The 17537-nt window shown below is 51.4% G+C and overlaps 2 protein-coding genes across 2 annotated transcripts; one reads left to right on the forward strand and one right to left on the reverse strand.

Annotated features, from left to right (window-relative positions):
• Positions 1-4673: 4673 nt before the first annotated feature.
• Positions 4674-7256, reverse strand: crb1 (subunit of circadian RNA-binding protein). The gene is made up of 4 exons (XM_002957916.1): positions 6474-7256; positions 5864-6406; positions 5551-5782; positions 4674-5464 (listed from the first exon to the last, which is right to left on the reverse strand). Exons 1-4 carry the CDS (start codon positions 6783-6785, stop codon positions 5067-5069), a joined length of 1485 nt encoding a protein of 494 aa, XP_002957962.1. The 5' UTR covers positions 6786-7256; the 3' UTR covers positions 4674-5066.
• A 328-nt stretch (positions 7257-7584) lies between these two features.
• VOLCADRAFT_99087 (uncharacterized protein) lies at positions 7585-9247 on the forward strand (the record flags this gene model as incomplete). The annotated part of the gene is made up of 3 exons (XM_002957886.1): positions 7585-7746; positions 8879-9005; positions 9036-9247. The coding sequence occupies 3 exons, from the start codon at positions 7585-7587 to the stop codon at positions 9245-9247; spliced, it is 501 nt and encodes a 166-aa protein (XP_002957932.1).
• Between the last annotated feature and the right edge of the window lie 8290 nt (positions 9248-17537).

Raw genomic sequence — 17537 nt, forward strand, 5'->3', positions numbered from 1 at the left:
CATAAAAACTGACAGCCCTCGCGAATTGGTGTAACAAAACGAAAAATTCCAGCTATAATTTTGGGGTACCCGCGAAAGGTGTGGCGCGAAACATTCGTATCATTACGGTACGTAGACCTCTGTGATGCGAGTTCCTCCTCAGTCGAGATCCGCTTCAACGAGCGTTTGTCGCTTCAGTCTGCTTCGGAACGAACACAGCCGGGCGGAATTTGACGCTAGAGGAAATAAGCCATAGAGCAAGAGAAAAATACCTCGCGGAAATAGAAAATAACCCTGGTCAATTCCCCTGATTTACGCCTAAAGAGAAAGCCGATATTACAGCACCTGTGTAAACGTAAGGAGTAGGTTTGTAGCTGGCAAGGGATGGGGATGGGACCCTGGCTGACAGCTTTCGGTTGTGGACACAGCTGCAGGATGGGGATGGCCCTGATCGAAGGGATTGGGAAGGGACCCTGGCTGGCAGGTTGAGGATTGGGGGAACACAGCTGCAGGATGGGATTGGAAACCCTGGCCATAGGATTGGGGATGGGACCCAGGCTGGCAGGATGGGAAACCTGTCTCAAGCACCGGGCCCCTAAGATGGGAGATGGGAGTCGGTCACCCCAGCCAGGATGGGGGGATGGCTGACCACTACCACCCCCCGGGATTGGGGGATTAGACCGTTTTTGCAACCCTCTGCCCCTGCTGCGGCACTGATAGCCGTATCGAGGATGAGAAGCACATTTTGCTGGACTGTCCGGTGTACGACAAAATCAGATCTGATATGGATTTTCCACGCGTCGAAGGACGCTATGAAGTGGGAACCTGAACGTCTGGCAAGGATGCTAGAACATATGTGGTCCCACCGCAACTCTATCGCTCCCTTTGGTCGTTAGTATCCATCATCATCTGCTTTGTCTGATGCGCGAGGTAGGACGGTGCTTATAGACGATCTGGCAGCCCTCGGCTCGTAATGGGCGGTTTGCATGTACGGCGAACGCACCCCACGACCATGTATTACACACAAAGATACGCACGAAGGCACACGCACATACATATACAAACGCTTACTATATGTGTACGTTCAATCACATGCATATGAGCGGCGCAGATCAACTTGGTAGAGCTCCGGGGCTAGAGTGTAGCAGATCTAAAATTCGAATCCTAGATCCGGCATTCAGGCTTATTCGGAAGATGAGGGGTCTGGATTGAACCGCTTTGTGGTGTCGAAGGATAGCGGCGTTGGGGTCCTCCTGAGCACTGGGCGGGTGGAGTAGGTGGCCCAAAAGAAAACCTGATGCAGTGCAGTGCGGAGGAACAATCCTGCAAAGGGCCTGGTCCAGACCCTATAAAAGATGGTGGTTGGATAACGTACGGCGGCAGCAGAATTCTGAAGAATAGGGTGGCCATTGGAATTCGATGTGAGTGCATTAATAATCGCAAAAGAAGGGAGTTGCTTGGCACCTGAGCTGGGAGAAAGTTGCTGGCGAGAGAATTCGAACAGTTAACGGCTCCTTAGGATTGAAGGCACTGCCCGATAGAACATCCCTACAATAACAGAGGCGGTCTCACCCACGGCGCAAGTAGAGTCCCCCCGTGCAGATGCGGTGCTTTGCAACCCAAGTCCGAGCAATTCTGTTGTATGGCTGCCAGGCGTGGGGCCCTTTTGCGCTGGCAGAGGTCGTGGACAGGGCGGAAAGGCTGCAGGATAACGCAAATCTTGCGGAGGGCGTGTTTGAAGCCTGTTTGAAGGATAGCGCAGTCCAGCTGCAGATTTTCTTCATGAGGCAGGTAGTGGGGGCGGCACGACAATCCCACAGGCTGTTGAATGCGGAGCTGGCTGAACTCCCCTTACAGTATTACATGGTGAAACAGATCCTCCGTTCCTTGAACAGCCTTCAAAATAAGTGGGGTCCATTATTCGTGCAGTTTTACGGCAGGAGATAACCGATGCTCTGACCAACCCGGAATGGGAGGGTTGGGGAATCTCAATGTTACGACTGTTTTCCTTCTTGGAGTGCAACATTTGGAGCGGAATACCGCAAGATGACAGGGGGGTAAAGGAGCGTGTTGACTGGTGGTTGAGAAGACCTCTACCCGAAGGATCGGTGATAACGGCACTAAGAGAGCCGGGTGGGACCATGCGCGTCTGACTGTCTTGCCAGAGGAGTACCCATCAGATGGGAAGCAACCAGGGCTGCCCTTTTCGGGAGCCGTAGCCTTCATGTTAAGGTTTTCATTCCTCGTTAAGCACATTGTAAGCTCATGCAGTTTCGGTTATGTTGATGGGCTTTGGAGGCAAATAGCGCACGAAGGGGCAAATACCATGTCCCCAGGGAGCAGCGGTTTTGCCGCTGTTGTGGTACTAATAGCCGAATAGAGGATGAAAAACACGTGTTATCATATTCGTGCTGAAGAGGGATTCGATCATCAACAGAGCATGTTGGAGGCCATGAATTGGGAACCAGTACGTCTGGCGAAGATGATGGAACGCATGTGGGCTCACAGAAACTCAGTTATCCGCCTTGGGCGCTAGTCTGGGCTGATGTGTTTCCTGTATTCCGTGGCTTTTCGGCGTATAGATGTGTGAAACAGGGGGTTATATCTTCGCCCGTGACAGCTACCCTGCGAAACCCTGCCTTCCCCGGTATTCCAGGGCACCCTCATCCAGTCACCCGAGTCATCTTCTCAGTGGATCGCTCAGATTCCGCACCCACCACCAGCATCCAACGGAATCTGCCGGGTCGACAGCGGCCCAACTCGATTCCTGATCGGCTCGCAGGTCATCATATTCCCAAGTCACCACCGTCCATCGACGGGCGCAATACCTTCCAACGTCGGAAGGATTTCTGACCCTGACAGGTATCGATCCCAGGATCTCCCGGGGGCAATAGTCGCGCATTGCATACATAAAGCCTTAGGATCGGCTTAAATGGATAGTTCTATGGGTCGGGTCACGCGCGCCTAACTAGGTAACACACACACATATACATATACGCTCATACAGACACATACACATTACAATCGCTAGTAACTGTGATCCTCTTCACAATTACATTAAACAATTAGCGGTGTATCGCCAGCTTCCGGAGAAAAAATGCTTCGCTTAAGGAGATTGTCTTGGGTGGCCTACCTCAATAAGATGGTATCACTCGCCTGTTAACTGGGCACATAGAAAATTGTACGTTCATTCCCTTCTGGGATTTCCCAGCATCTTTCCTACACGCTTTCATGAGCCGAACGATCACATCAAAATGTGCCGGCTGTGGATAAGCGCAGAAACCTCCATCATCATCACTACGTGACATTTTGGTTGCCAGCATTGGCTTAACCTGTGTGGAGTTTGCTTTGCTTGTGTTATTCACCGCTGGCGCGGTGCACAATTCGTTGGTCTCAGGAAACTGGTGGCACAATCCCGACTCCTGGACTTGGTACCAGATGTCTAACTACAGATACCTGCGAAGCAACACTTACATTTACTGACACGTACAGGCCTGCTTCACTGCTGTGCATAAATTGCGATAGCTCACGTATAATGTTCACGTGTTCACTTGCGAGGTGCAAGTCGTGTAAACTTACTTTTTTCCGCAACAATAATTCAAAAACGAACTGTTTGACAATTCTACACCTCTCAGTACTCTCATAATTCTTCAACTTGTATTTATACTTGCGACAGCACCGTTTCCTCAGAGACTATTATGCCCAAGGCCACTTCGCCTCGAATATTTTTGGATTTTACCTAAATTTGCTTAACACTTACAATTTGAATTAAACTCATTCTTCGTGGCCAAGTAAACTAGACCCTATAAACAATACAGAGATTGTAAGATAATAACTGTGACTTTGGCCAGCAGCTTTACGGCTTACTCAACATTGTCAGTTCAGAGGCATGCATATTTCGTTTATATATTTTCGTTTATTCTCCCTTGCTTTATCTGCGATTGCTCAGCACCTGTAAGATTGCTAAGAAGAACCACCAATCTGCAATGCCAGGCTCATTCTATCTCTGGTAAACAGTCCCCAGTCCTTCAGATGTCACTCGCCCAGTCGTTTCTAACATGATATTGTCAAGACAGGATGATTTTAAACTATCACATTCACTGCGTGCTGCAACCGTTGAGAGCAATGCAATTGAATAGAATTCAGGTAGCATTCTCTGTAATGCCGCTTTGTATCCGATGACCGAAGTTGGATGCTACAAAATCCTGGAACTTCGTACCAGGCGCAGATAACTGGAACAGTGGAAGCCCAGAGCCCGCAATTCAAGGAACGAAGGAATTTTTATAGAATTTTTCCGTCAGCGCCAATGGTGCAACAATATGGCAAAGTGAAGCTGTCACAGTCACACGGACAAGCCCACAAACAATGTATGTGGTTTTAACCGTACGCTACAGGGTTCCAAGGAAAAGTGTACGGGTTGCCTGCAAAAGATGTAATACATCCAGCATGGAAGCGAAATGCCAAATCTATGCCTTCCTTGCCTAACTAAGCTTTGTCGAGAGTCAGAACATACCCCGCACGTCAACTTACTTCCGATTTCCATGCACAGTAGAAGCTGACGTAGCCCCTGTCCCTTCAAGGCCATTCTGGTGGACAGCAAAGCTTCCCGATGGGCATAACTTGGCCTCAAGGGTTTAACTCTTGAAGGGCAGGGGTTACCAATAGATCGCTGGTACCATATAAGTTTGGCATATGCACAGGTTGATTACAGGCCATACATGCCGCGATACCGTTTTAAGGAAAGGCAAGCAACGGCATCAGTGAACTTGCTGAATTGTTGCAGGTCAGCTTGGATAGCATTCAGGGTCGTGACGGTGAAAGATGCCTTTACACACATCCTTCAGTTGGAGTTGCGCACTCCGTAGTGCGATATATTGCAAGCTAAGCAGAAGACTCGAAAGGCATGTGCGGGTATAGTCAATGAAATCCAGTCAGACGGCCCAAGTCCAGTGCATGAGTTTGCCCCTTCAGGTGTCAACTTGGTCGACCCATATCGCACGTGATCTCACAGGACATACAAACCTACCAAGTAAATTGGATTGAAAAAAACGTGTAAACATTATCAGGTAATATCAAAAGCAAGGAGTTCAAGGCACATCGGCAGGCTTCTCCCATTGGCTCACACCCGTGAGGGAGTTGTAGTAATAGTTGCGACCCTGGTCATCTTGCAAGATCTGCCACAGACTGCTATTTCCAGCTGCTCCTGGAGTCGTTGGACCAGCATTCTGCTGGGAGACACTGGCGGTGTAATGTGACTGGCTATAATTGCCAACCGATGCATAAGGATCAGATGCCGCACCTACGCTACTGTAGCTGGCATATGTCGGCATCGTATTCGGATATGGAGAATATCCCCCATATGGCTGATATCCACTGTGTGCTGGATAAACTGCTTGAGGCATGGCGAAACCCCCATATGCCCCATACGGGGTGTAATTTGGTTGTGTGTATGACGTAGTGAAGGACGGACCAGGACGGATACCTCCTTTGAGAACAGAAAAAGGCCAACGGGATTCCAAAGTTAAACAGTTTAAATGTTTGCAATCGATAGTCGCCAAGAGAGCACCTCACCTCCAGACGGCTGTGATGGAGTCCGAATCAATTCTTCTATCGATCTCCTTGCTGACGAGATCAGCGGACTGGGGCCGGTGATGGTAACCTTGCAAGGCGTGGAGCCTTGGTCTATTTGGATACTGACGTTAAACCGCTTCTGAAGGTCCTTAATGGTTTCTCCACCCTTGCCGATAATTCGGCCCACCATCGCCTTGGGGCATTCCACCACTTCGGTTGAACCAACACCAAACTGCATGAACAGCTCAGCAATTGAATACGCATTCACTCAGCACTAGGCATGTGCCATATGCCATGCCAACGCCCAACTCACCCGCTGAATAATTGCCTGGGTGTTAGTGTGATTTGATCCATTGATAAGCTCAGAAACCATACTGGTAGCACGCTGAACTGCATCCTGAGCACCGGTTATGATAATCTGACGTGGGACTCCTTCGGGGAAATCTTGATTTACTAAGATGTGGGCGCCACTGGCCTGCTGCAGCGTACGGATAGTTTCGCCACCACGCCCAATGATGCGACCAACAATCCCAGGTGGACACTCCACAGTCCCCTGAACCTCGTTGGTGCTTGGTGACGTTGTCTCAGTTGCACCGGAAATCAGATCGTGCACAGCACGCTTAGCACGATCTACGTCATCTCGCCTACCAGATACAACGACTGGCTTATCGCCTGGAGCCTTATGGTCCACCTGAATACGCGTGCTGGTGCTCGCCTCAAGGTCCCGAATGGTTGCCCCGGCGCGCCCAATAATGCGTCCCACTTTGTCGGGTGGGCACATTATAGTCTCAGTGGCATTCCCGTCCATAGCAAGCAGAGGCGCTGATATCGCGAAAGTTGGATCAGCTGCTAGCTTCTGCCAGGTGCGCATGAGGGCCGCGTGACAAAGTGCAAAGAAAGCCTATCGCAGCAAGTTAACTCACCAAGCCGACGACGTCTCCAGCGGGACGCTTGAGATCAGGAGCCTCCAATACCGAACAATCATCACGCTTCCTTTTGCTGCTCTCCACCAGCACACCTGCAGCCTGCTCTGCTTGCGCTGCAAAAAAATTTGCCAGCTTCAACGCCCGAATCCTCCCAGCGTCGATGATAGCATCGGCAGCAGACGACTCTGCCGCTGCCTGAGGTATATCGTTTCCCATCGAATACTCCCTTTTGCTGTCATCATGACCATGCTCTTGATTCCGGTCATCATGCTCAGCCTCCAGCTGTGATAAAGCTTGTCCCTCAGCCATGGTGAGAGTAACAGAGCTATGCTACAAGAACTAAGTAGGATTGATTCTAGTAGGAATTTTAAGTACTGACGGTCCTCCAGGAGGTTATGTTCCAGAGCGAATTGTGTCATCCGCTATCACTCGTAAGGCCCAGACTTCCGAAGCGCGGAGCCGCTGATGCTAGGCTTCGCGTGCACCATGCATAGTGGGAATGCGTAGCCGTAACAATTCCGTGCCATATTTGTGAGGTGCGTGCAGGCTGAGATAGACACAGCATTTCCCACTGAAAAGACAGTTCGTTGTTTGGAGGATCGGCTAGTGTTCGGTTGGAAATGCATCGCTGAGATCCATATGCCTAGAAAGGTTAGCGGTATGAACTTGGGACGATGACGGATTGTAAAAGTGGCGTAATTGCGACGTACGTTGTCCAAATATGGTGCTATTTTGTTGGACTTTTGTAGCCCTGACGTGATAAGCACCCGGAGGGATCAGTGGCCATTGACCTTTGCCGTCAACCCCTAGCTGAGTGTTGTTAGGAGGCGATTTTATAATGGGGACCAACAACCGTGATTAAGAAGTGGTTTTACAAGGGGGACTAACAACCAAATCGGTAACTAGCCGTACAGATGTAGTGGTCTACTTCCTACCCCAGGGCCACATAGTACCTTACGTCCCGTAACGGGGCCACCCAAACCATCATCAACCCAAAGAACCGCCAAAAACAGTTCAAAAAGTGAAAAGGCTAATAACTAGCAATAACACAGAGGAAAGGCCAGTTGCGACCCACAGGCAGTTACCTGGAGGTCCCCAATGTCCACAAATGTCGGGTAGTCTGCGGTCCGGGCGTTACTGTCATACGCACGATACATGTATTGAGGAATGCATGGTGATGACCGTTTCTGGGGTTCACCCCAGGCTTGGTACAGTCATTGACGAAGAAAACGAAGTATGTCCCAACCTCTTCACAGAGACGGAGATGCAGGTGGGGAGTCTGTGTCAGGGGCCCCTTGAACAGCACATGGCCTGGACTACATGCAAGGAACGGGTGGTCGAAAGGGACTGAGCTCAAGTGCAGCAGAGGGATGCCTCGAGAGATAAGCGAAGCAAGTCGTGCCCAGTCTGATCCGATTTCCTCCAGTTGCTCTCGCGAGACAATACACGTTCCGGGACATAGAGCGTCCCGAGGTATGGGGTCTCCGTATGTGTCCACGATGTAGGTTGTGTGACGTGCGGCCAAAGCCTGGAGCTCGGCCGTGAGCCGCAGGGTGGTGGCGAATTTTACCATGACCTTCAGCAGAGGCACCGGCTGCGTGCTCATGGGCCGCAAGGCCAGGCCACAGACTAAAGCGGCCCACACCTCCTGTGAGGATGGCACAGCGGTTGATCAGGCCAGGACGGATCGGGCGGCGGTTGGCCGTTGTTAGAAAGCGATATTGCAAGGGGGATAGACAAACCCTAAGCCTGTCAGTAAGAACGGGGTCCTCGTACGGCAGCATGTATAAGCACTTGACGCCTAGGACGCACCAGGAATGACATTAAAACGATTGTTGTAAAGTTGTTATTTGCATTCTGTTGGATCTGTTTCCAACGGTCACGTGCTTCTGGAATTGCGTATATAAGCATTTGACGCCTAGGATGCACGGGATTTTACATTATAACAATCATTGTGAAGCTGCAGTTGTGCTTCTAATGCTGGAAATATTTGGAATGCCGGGCAAAGGGCCTTTCTAGAATCCACGAGGATGCACAGCCAAGGATACAGTTACAGTTACAGTGTCCCCACAGGTTCGGGGGGCCGTTCATAAAAGTTAATGTTATATGAAGTCCAATGGCCACCGGGCTTTGATGGACAACCCCGCACTCGTGCGGACCTTGTAGCTGGTACTTGGTACGGTGTCAAAGGCGACCATCGTCATCCTCCCGTCCCCGTTTGAGCGTGAAGCGTTGGAGCGCTGCGTGCCAGACCTCGGAGAGAAATCTGCGCGGCAGCCTCAGTCATGATGGTGCGCATGCTGTGCCCTTGAAACCCTAGTTCACTCCCATATTTAGCCCTTAAGCCATCATAAGCGGGGCATTCCCCAAACACATGTAATTCATCTTCCACCGCTCTGCAGTCGCAAAGCCTGCAGGTACGTGCGGCACGCTCATGGTCGCTTGGCCTATTAACCTTTAGCTCTCAACATCCCAACCTAAAGCGGATGAGGAACTGGTGCAATCGCTGGGGGAGGGTGGTCCGCGCGAGTGAGCCACCCGGGGCGCGGCCCCTCACAGGGTGGTGCCCCCATCCAATGGTAACGACACGCCTTGACCCCGGTGGCCCTGGTGGGGAACCCCTTGGCTTCACCCAAGGTGTTCGTGTTCTCACACATCCAACATGCATCAAGCCTCTTCACAAAATCCCTCAGGATGCATCCCACCGGCAACTTGAGGGTAGCATAATGCGCCACCAGATCATCCACATGCAAACCAGCCTGAGGGCCTAACAGGCTGGTAAGAAAGGTCCTGACCTTGCTCGCCTATGATTCGGTGTCACCGCCAAGTGCCAGGCCCAGGATAGCGACGAAAGCTCGACAAACGAGAAATTACATTAAAACAATCATTGTGAAGCTGTAATTGTGTCTGTGGGCTCCGAACTTGTTCCTTATAAATAACACTGAACATTGCGGGCCCCCCCTTCCCTTCGACGACCGTGAGCCTGTTCCGTGCTGCTGCTTTCAACCACGACAGCCGACAAGGTAAAGCACCGACTGCACATTGCATATGTGGAAACGTATAATGGCGCTGTAGCAACAATACGCATTGACATAGGAGGGTTGTGTAGGACAATATCACAGCTTTTGGGCGGGGGCCCAGCGTGAAGCGCCCAGGGGGCCCCCGCCCTGTAGGATTGCCCATGTCCGTGAGGAGGGTAGGATCCGGGCTGGAATTGGGGAAGAGCTCTGTCGCAGAATTAGCCTGGATTTTATTCCTGACAAAAGAATTGGACCGTCGGGGTCTTGAATTGTTCTGGCAGGCTCGCCGGAGATATTCGAATTGCGCTGTGGAGCCTTGGAATTGGGCTGTGCTGGGCCTGAATTGGCCTGTCCGGGTGCCGAATTGGCCTAACAGGGTGACGAATTAGCCTGGCAGGGTATCAAATTGACCTGTTCAAGGTGTCAAATTGGCGTTGCAGGGTATCGAATTAGCGTGTTCAGGGTGTCGAATTGGCTGTCGAGTTGGCAGGACTGGCTCAGGACGGCATCCGGAAGCACATGACTTTTAAGGAATTGACAGAAAACTTTGTAAGGGGACCGCTTACAAGTGCCTCATGTGCGTATTGGTTTCGATCCCAGGACATGGAGCAGGAAAACTTGCACACCTGTTTACCGTACTCTGGCAATGTAGGGAGGCAAGCACTCAGGGCCACAAGTGCAATACCCAGTCAAGTCAGTCGCCGAGGCCCCACTGTTTTCCTACCACACTTCATCGGCAGTTTGTCCAGTTTATCCCACAATACTCATATGCATGAATAGGTTCGGGTGGAAACAATTGTAAATCTCCGATACACTGCTAAACTCAGTACCACGAGCTACAATGAAAACAAATGAAAATGCAGATGTCTGTCGAGAAGAATGTGTGTTCCATATGCGTTCTGTGCCTTAATCCATCGAGCTCTCCGTTGGGCGGGGCATGGCCCATGAAGTTGCCCCTGGTATTCTGCCCCAGATTGTCCACGCACAAACGCCAAACGTTGGCGCAGAAAACAGACAGGCCACTGCAGTATGGCATCAAACCACGCATAACCACAGCAGCAAACCATCGGACTCCATATCGTAACACACAGTCACCAGTGTTTTTTTTTCGTTTTGGGCCTAATACCCTAGAGTAATAAACTGGGTGTTTCTTGCGGTTACAATTCCTTTTTGTATAGTCGCTGGGGGGGTGGGCCCCCCCCAGACCCCCCCCCTCAAAGGCTGTACGGTGTGCTTTAAACAACACCTGACGTCTGGAAACAAACATGCCGTACCACCATCGTTCTGTGCACCTAACTGCATTTGTGCCAGTGTCTCTGTGAGCAGTGTCTGCGGAGTTTCTGAGCCGTTTGCTTTGGTCAAGAATGAACGAATGCCCCGTTGACCTAAGTTGAATGCAACAGCGGGCCGTCTCATGGTGATATCATCAAATATCTTATATATAAATAGTGTATAAGCTCCAAATGGTCAGCTTTATATGTGCAGAAGGCATTTGGGGCGACTTATGGCCGAAGTAATGAACCAGTACGGCCAACTGACCAATTATTCCATTTCTTCCAGGCTCAGACCCCCATTTATTCCCAAGAAAGTAATATATTACCAAAAAAAACACTGACTGTCAGTCACCCCAACACGTGTTAGCCGCGGAAAAGCATGGGTCCAGGTTGATCCCACCAGGCGTGAACACCTCGTACACCTCGTGCTCTATGATAGTGGGGTGAAACACTCCGGGCTCTCACTGGAGAGAAACAGGCGCACATTCCCAGCCCCTGCACTTCGAACCATATGGCCTCCTTCACCAAACTCGCTTTCGCTGACATCCATGTCGCCGCTGCTGTTGTTGCTGCTGTCGTCGCTGCCAGTCATGGTTGTAGTGCCCCGCAGCAAACAGCTCCTGCCTGTGACCCCCAATGCACATTGCTCAACGAGCCGTCCACTCAGGGGCTGTGTCTCAGCTACAGAGCGCGCCACAGCAACTATACAGGTGCCTGTCGTGAATATCCAGCAACGAGTTGGCAATCTGTCGAAACTGTGAACCGACCCCCGAACAAGCTGCTCTGCCCTTAAGAGACACGCCATCTCTGCTGACCTGTACATCAATACACACCAATTGGGTCAGCACAAACCATGTATCACACGAGTGAGGCTCAGCTTGTCACGCGTAGTTACAGAGTTTCATAAAGTTTCATAAGTTCCTTCAACTACCGCGATTCTGGATGCCTGCCTGAGAGTTTCCGGGCTGACCCCGCAATTGGTCGAAATTGCTCGATAGAAGGGTTGAAATTGGCACGGGGTCTACACCTGGGACAAGTTAAGTTGCCGGGACAGGCCCTTGAATTGGCCTGACAGGGACACGAATTGGCCTGGCAGGGACATTCCAAAAGTCAGGATTAGCCTGTCGGGGTGTCGAATTGGCCTGGCAATGACATTCGGGCAGTCAGAATTGGCCTGTTCGGGGCGTCGAATTAGGGAAGCACAGGAATTGTGCGACCGGGGCAGTCCAAAGAATTGCTCTCCCCGACCGTGTGTCCTACCCTCTAGTCCGTGTGTGTGTGTATGTGTGTGTGTGTTTGTCTCACGGACCAAACGTCATATCTCCCCGGCTGAAACGCGTTATTGGCAATATATTGCATTCTATTGCTGCCTGTAGCCAACAAAGATCGTATGAGCACAAACAAGTTTGGCTGCCTCCATTTACCGAGCCCAAAGTCACATCAACGCCCCTCGTCCTTAAATTCATCTCAAAAGGTGCCGTGTATCTCATAATTGAATTCTAAGATGACGGTGTATGAAAACTCGAACACCCAGCTTGCGTTACCATTTGCCCGCACGGGCATTCCGACTTGCCACCAGCAGGCCGACAAATTTGCTTTCGTTCCTCTATAAAGTACGCAAGGCCTCCGAAGACTTGCAGTGTGTCGCGAGAAGCAGAGGTCTTCGGGTACCGGTCAGGCGGAAATTAGGATGCGGAAAGAGGGGCAGGATTAGGATACAAAGTTGAGGCCAGTTTTCGGATGAGGACCCGAGTGTAGGATTAGGATTGGGCCCTCACCCACAGGATTAGGATTGGGACCCGGCCACTGGACTAGGATTGGGACCCGCCCAAGATTAGGATTGGGACCTCCCCAAAGGATAAGGATGAATACCGCATATCCAGGATTAGAATGAGTACATTGGTATTGGGGCCCCGCGTCTGCTCCGGAGCCAACTGCACGACATTGAGGGACGCTTCCGCAAGACAGCCGGGGGGTCCTGGCTCGAAGTGAGGCCCACCCTGGAGTTAGTTGTTACGCTTTCATGTACTTACTCAAACAAACTGCTTCTCTAGTACTGTGATGTTTTATTTGTTATATTCATGCAGAGGGTTGCAGAGATGGGGGATTGGGGGCAGGTACTGGTCAGGCGGGATGGGGAATAGGGGTGACGACGTCAGGATGGGATGTGGGGCCCAAGGCAAGGATTAGGGATTAGGCGTGCTACACTACTTTTGGGATGGGGATTGCTGTCGGGGGTGAGGATGGGGATGGGATCCCTGCCTGAGGGATGGGGATTGCAACCTTGACCAAGGAGGGGATTGGGAGCCCTGGGCAAGGATGGGGATGGGACCCTGGTCGACAGGATGGCGATTTCAGGCTTTCGCAAGTTTAGGATGAGCTCGCTGCCATAGGATAGGGAACACAGTTGGAGGATTAGGATTGGGTGTTCTGCTGTAAAATGAGGCTGGAGGTGCAGAATTGGGAATACTGACAGGACTGCAAAACAGGCCAAGGATAAATGGTTTAGTTGTCCATAGTTGCTTGCATGGTGTGCTGTCACTTGTGGTGCATCTTACAGCGTCTGGTGAAAGTGGTGGTCGAAGCCAGTACCAAACATGCACGTTGTCGTGGTCGATTTTGCTCATACACTTGGTAAACCAAACACCGAGAGATATCTTCACAAAGCAAGGCCCAACAGCACCATAATCAGCTGTCCAGGTATAGCCCATGCCCATGTTCACCAGCACCACAACGGGCCTCACATTACCCACTTGACACACATGAGCACATCTCACCAAAAGCGGCCCCTGCAGGCTGCACCACTGCTGTCTGCCAAAGGCATGGCCATCATCAGTGCATGCACCAACATCAGCCATCTCACCAGGCCGTCATGCATTCAATTGTTTGACCTCTGCTTATAAGTCACGTCCCATAGCAAACCAAACATAAATACAAGGAAGTTCTATGAGTTGGCAGCACCGAATCTAGGCTGGGGAGTCTAACATCAGAGTCGTCCATGCATTTTTGCTTCACACCAAATGCCTAGCACTCATTGCAAACAACACAACAAACCCTCGCTCCCTACCGTGGGGGGGAACAGTGCCCACGAGTCATGCCTGGCACGCTCCCAATGCGACTAAACAAGGTGGCAAACCTTTCAACGGCAGGGCCCATATAGGCAATGACACTGCCGTGTGGATTCTGCGCACGGGCTCCCCATTGAAGCTCATCACCAGTGCCCACCTGCCGGACAAACGAAAGGCGCTCCTGGAGAAAGCACACTGGCCAGTTCAGCATATCGTTGAACCAGCTGTAGCCTATAGCTGCCTTCAATAGCACCACGGCCTGCCTCATATTCCCCGCCTGATACTCCCAGAACAAATCTCGCAAAAAATAGGCCTTGAAGGCTGTGTCCTTTCTGTACACCAAACGCAGGTTGAGAATCACATTTCATCGCCAGGCATTGCCCTCTGCCAGTCCATCCGTCGCCTCATCGTAAAAGGAAGTGGCATGCACCCGCGTGTTTGCAGCGGCACAAGAACACGGATCCAGGTCGATGCAGCCTGGCGCAAAAAGCTCGTGCACCAGGTCCAAGATGAAATCTGGCGTGTACCATTCCCATGTATTGCTTTGCATGAACAGAAGGAGGCCGCCATATTGCAGCGGCAGTGCAACAGGTGCTGCCAATGCATGCTCTCGATGTGGGTCGTGGACTTCACCCGGCCCGTGCATTTCGACTCGTCAACCATTGCAGGATATCCTATTATAATTACATGGGCATGAGACAGGCATGGAAAGCGACTTAATATAAATGAGGAGAGAAGTGCACCATGGTGCACCCCGCCAGTTCCACAGTCAGAAAAACATTCTTACCTTGTCCGGCCCACGCACATCCACGGCACCAACGTATGCGCCAACATATGCCTTAACAGAGGAGATAATGAAAGATCGTCGAGCTGTTTCACAAACAGCTGTTCACGGATGACCGGCCCTATTTGCCTACAAAACCATGCTAACAGATTTCCAAAATACTTCATCAACAAGCAAATTATGCGCAATCCTGAGAAAGTTTTTCAGTCTTCATTGTTTCGTTGTGGCGCAACTTCACGCAACCCTGCGCATGGGACAAAATGTCGTGGTGCATAGGAGCAAATCTCGCGCAGTTGTCCAAGTCGACTCAAAAGCATTCCAATCGCAACGCCTGGCTTATCATAAGTTTATCAGGTTGTTTGTCATGGCGCTTTGGCGTATCCAACGGGAAATATTGGTGCCCGCTTGTGCAGCTCACCACCTATGCTGGGGTTGAACCATTGGTGCACCCGGTCCTTCTTCATCATCCCGCGTTCCAAACCATGGACATTTTGACAGAGCACCCTTGTTTGTTCTGCCATACTAACCACAGCATAATAATTTGTTGTTGTGGCCATCGAACATAACTCTCCTCCCTCCGTTAGGACGACGCGCTATGTGCATTAACAGCCAGTGTGCAAACAGATACATAGACCTCTGTGCTGCGAGCTCTCCCTCGGCCGAGATCCGCTTCAAAGAGCGTTTGTCGCTTCGGAATTTGACGCTAGAGGAAATAAGCCATAGAGCAAGAGAAAAATACCTCGCGGAAATAGAAAATAACCCTGGTCATTCCCCTGATTTACGCCTAAAGAGAAAGTCGATATTACAGCACCTGTGTAAACGTAAGGAGTAGGTTTGTAGCTGGCAAGGGATGGGGATGGGACCCTGGCTGACAGCTTTCGGTTGTGAACACAGCTGCAGGATGGGGATGGCCCTGGTCGATGGGATTGGGAAGGGACCCTGGCTGGCAGGATGAGGATTGGGGGAACACAGCTGCAGGATGGGATTGGAAACCCTGGCCGTAGGATTGGTGATGGGACCCTGGCTGGCAGGATGGGAAACCTGTCTCAAGGGATGGGATTAGCACCGGGCCCCTAAGATGGGAGATGGGAGTCGGTCACCCCAGCCAGGCTGCTGGGCATTCATTCGTGCGGTATGCGTCTCTGGCGTAACAAAGGAGACGCTGGTAGTGGGTGTGCAGCCGGCTAAAGCAGTATGGTCCTACAGGTTGCCCTCAGCGCATGGTCTAGCATAACCGTACGAGCAGGGGGACATTCCTTCGTTCACCAAGGAGCATCGGCCTGTCTGCCAACTTGCGCGAGCTCGGGGCCGACCAAAAGCCATGGCCAACGTTTTTGCCAGTCTTCTACCCAATAACTCAATAGCCTTTGTGGCGTTGACTTGCTGCCCGCCCATCATTTTGGAGATCCTAGCTAGGACAGGGAAAGCATCTGTGATTAAGTGCTGGGCGTAACATTGCCGATCTCGTAAATCAAATTGCGCGCGTTGACCACGTGCGCCCCTAGGCGACTGCATGCCAGCAAGGACGCTAAGACACAGGTAATCAGGGCAGTGATCACTCATCAGGCTACCGCCCTGCTCATCGACTGGTGCGACAGGGAAATCAAGCACCTCAAGCCACGTAGCTCTAGGGAAGAGGGCAGTTGATGCCACATACAGATCTATCATGCTAGTGCCCGCACTGTTCTTGTGTTGATACGTGTCACCTCGCAAGCGGCCGTTCAGAATGATCAGCTCAAATTTGTTAGAGCTCGACGAGACCTCTGCCAATCCCATTTGTATTCGCATCCTGACTATGCCTAACAGGGAGGCTACAAAATAAACCGGAGTTCCCCACTTGCATATGCGCATGGTCTTCCGATTCACCCACAGCTATCTGGTCGGGACCTCGTGCAACCTAGCAACCCTGGCTCACCCAACAGCAGTAACTCATCCTGCGAAGGCTGGTATCGTTGAATGAGCGCCTTGAGCCGGGTCATCATCTGCATCGTAGGATTTGCAGGTGCTCGGCGCCCTACTCGCCGATGCAGCTGCGAATGTGATAGTACAGCCAAAACTCTGCCGCTGTAGTACTGGGCCGACAGGGGAGATTACGGGATTCTCCAAGCTTGTATACTGCTGAAGGGCTTTCCTTGCAGGTGCCGAGCTTTCAGCGTTGTGCTTTGATTTTAAGTCATCTGGCCTTGACAGTGCTACGGATGTTGCCATACAACACGTAGGTCACAACTAGGAATCGCACGACATGGCCGAGAGCATAGCTGAGCCCAGGACACCTGACCACAGGGCACGGGAAAGGACCTGGCACACCAAACTCGCAGGCAAGCTCGGGCTGAGGTCAGGACGCAAACAAATGGCTTAAACAGGTCTTCAGGTGAACCACGCAACCATCAGCCTGGGTCGGCATCAGGGTCAATGTTTTTTTTTCATTTTTGCCTGTCAATTTTCCAGTCCGAACGGAGGAATAGGTTTTTAGTCGCGGGAATAAAAGTATTCCGAATCTGTAAGGCGCTGGGGGGGGCTACGCCCCCCCCCGACCCCCCCCCAGACCCCCCCCCCATGAGTTATAATTTAGTTCGTACAAACACAGGGGTTGGGGAATGTCACAACACGCGCATACCACAATCGCTCCTCTTGCACGCCAGGAAGCGGGGGGCACTTGCACGCTGTGACAGGAACCCCGGTTGCACGGGCGACTGCTGTTGCAGGGCCCAAGCAAACACAGACCAGTTAACACCTACTCAAGCACTGATCTAACAGAGTTCGTTCACCGTCGCTCGTTTTGCAACACGTTGAAAGATAACACTACTCGACTTTCAAGATTGCAAAAGTAATGATGCATAGCAGCAACGAACCAGAACCGCCAAACGCAACCTCTGCGGTTGGTTGCAGCCCCTGCTGTTGATGCTGCACGCTAG

The sequence above is a fragment of the Volvox carteri genome (genome assembly GCF_000143455.1).
Source record: "Volvox carteri f. nagariensis unplaced genomic scaffold VOLCAscaffold_82, whole genome shotgun sequence".
In the NCBI taxonomy this organism is placed as follows: domain Eukaryota; kingdom Viridiplantae; phylum Chlorophyta; class Chlorophyceae; order Chlamydomonadales; family Volvocaceae; genus Volvox; species Volvox carteri.

Excerpts from the sequence above, each read along its gene's own strand:
- crb1 (XM_002957916.1), bottom strand. The coding sequence starts at position 6,785 with ATGGCTGAGGGACAAGCTTTATCACAGCTGGAGGCTGAGCATGATGAC. Across the intron at positions 6,407-6,473 it reads CTGGAGACGTCGTCGGCTTG|AAGCTAGCAGCTGATCCAAC; the intron begins GTGAGTTAACTT and ends CGCACCTGGCAG. Across the intron at positions 5,783-5,863 it reads CCCAGGCAATTATTCAGCGG|TTTGGTGTTGGTTCAACCGA; the intron begins GTGAGTTGGGCG and ends CTGTTCATGCAG.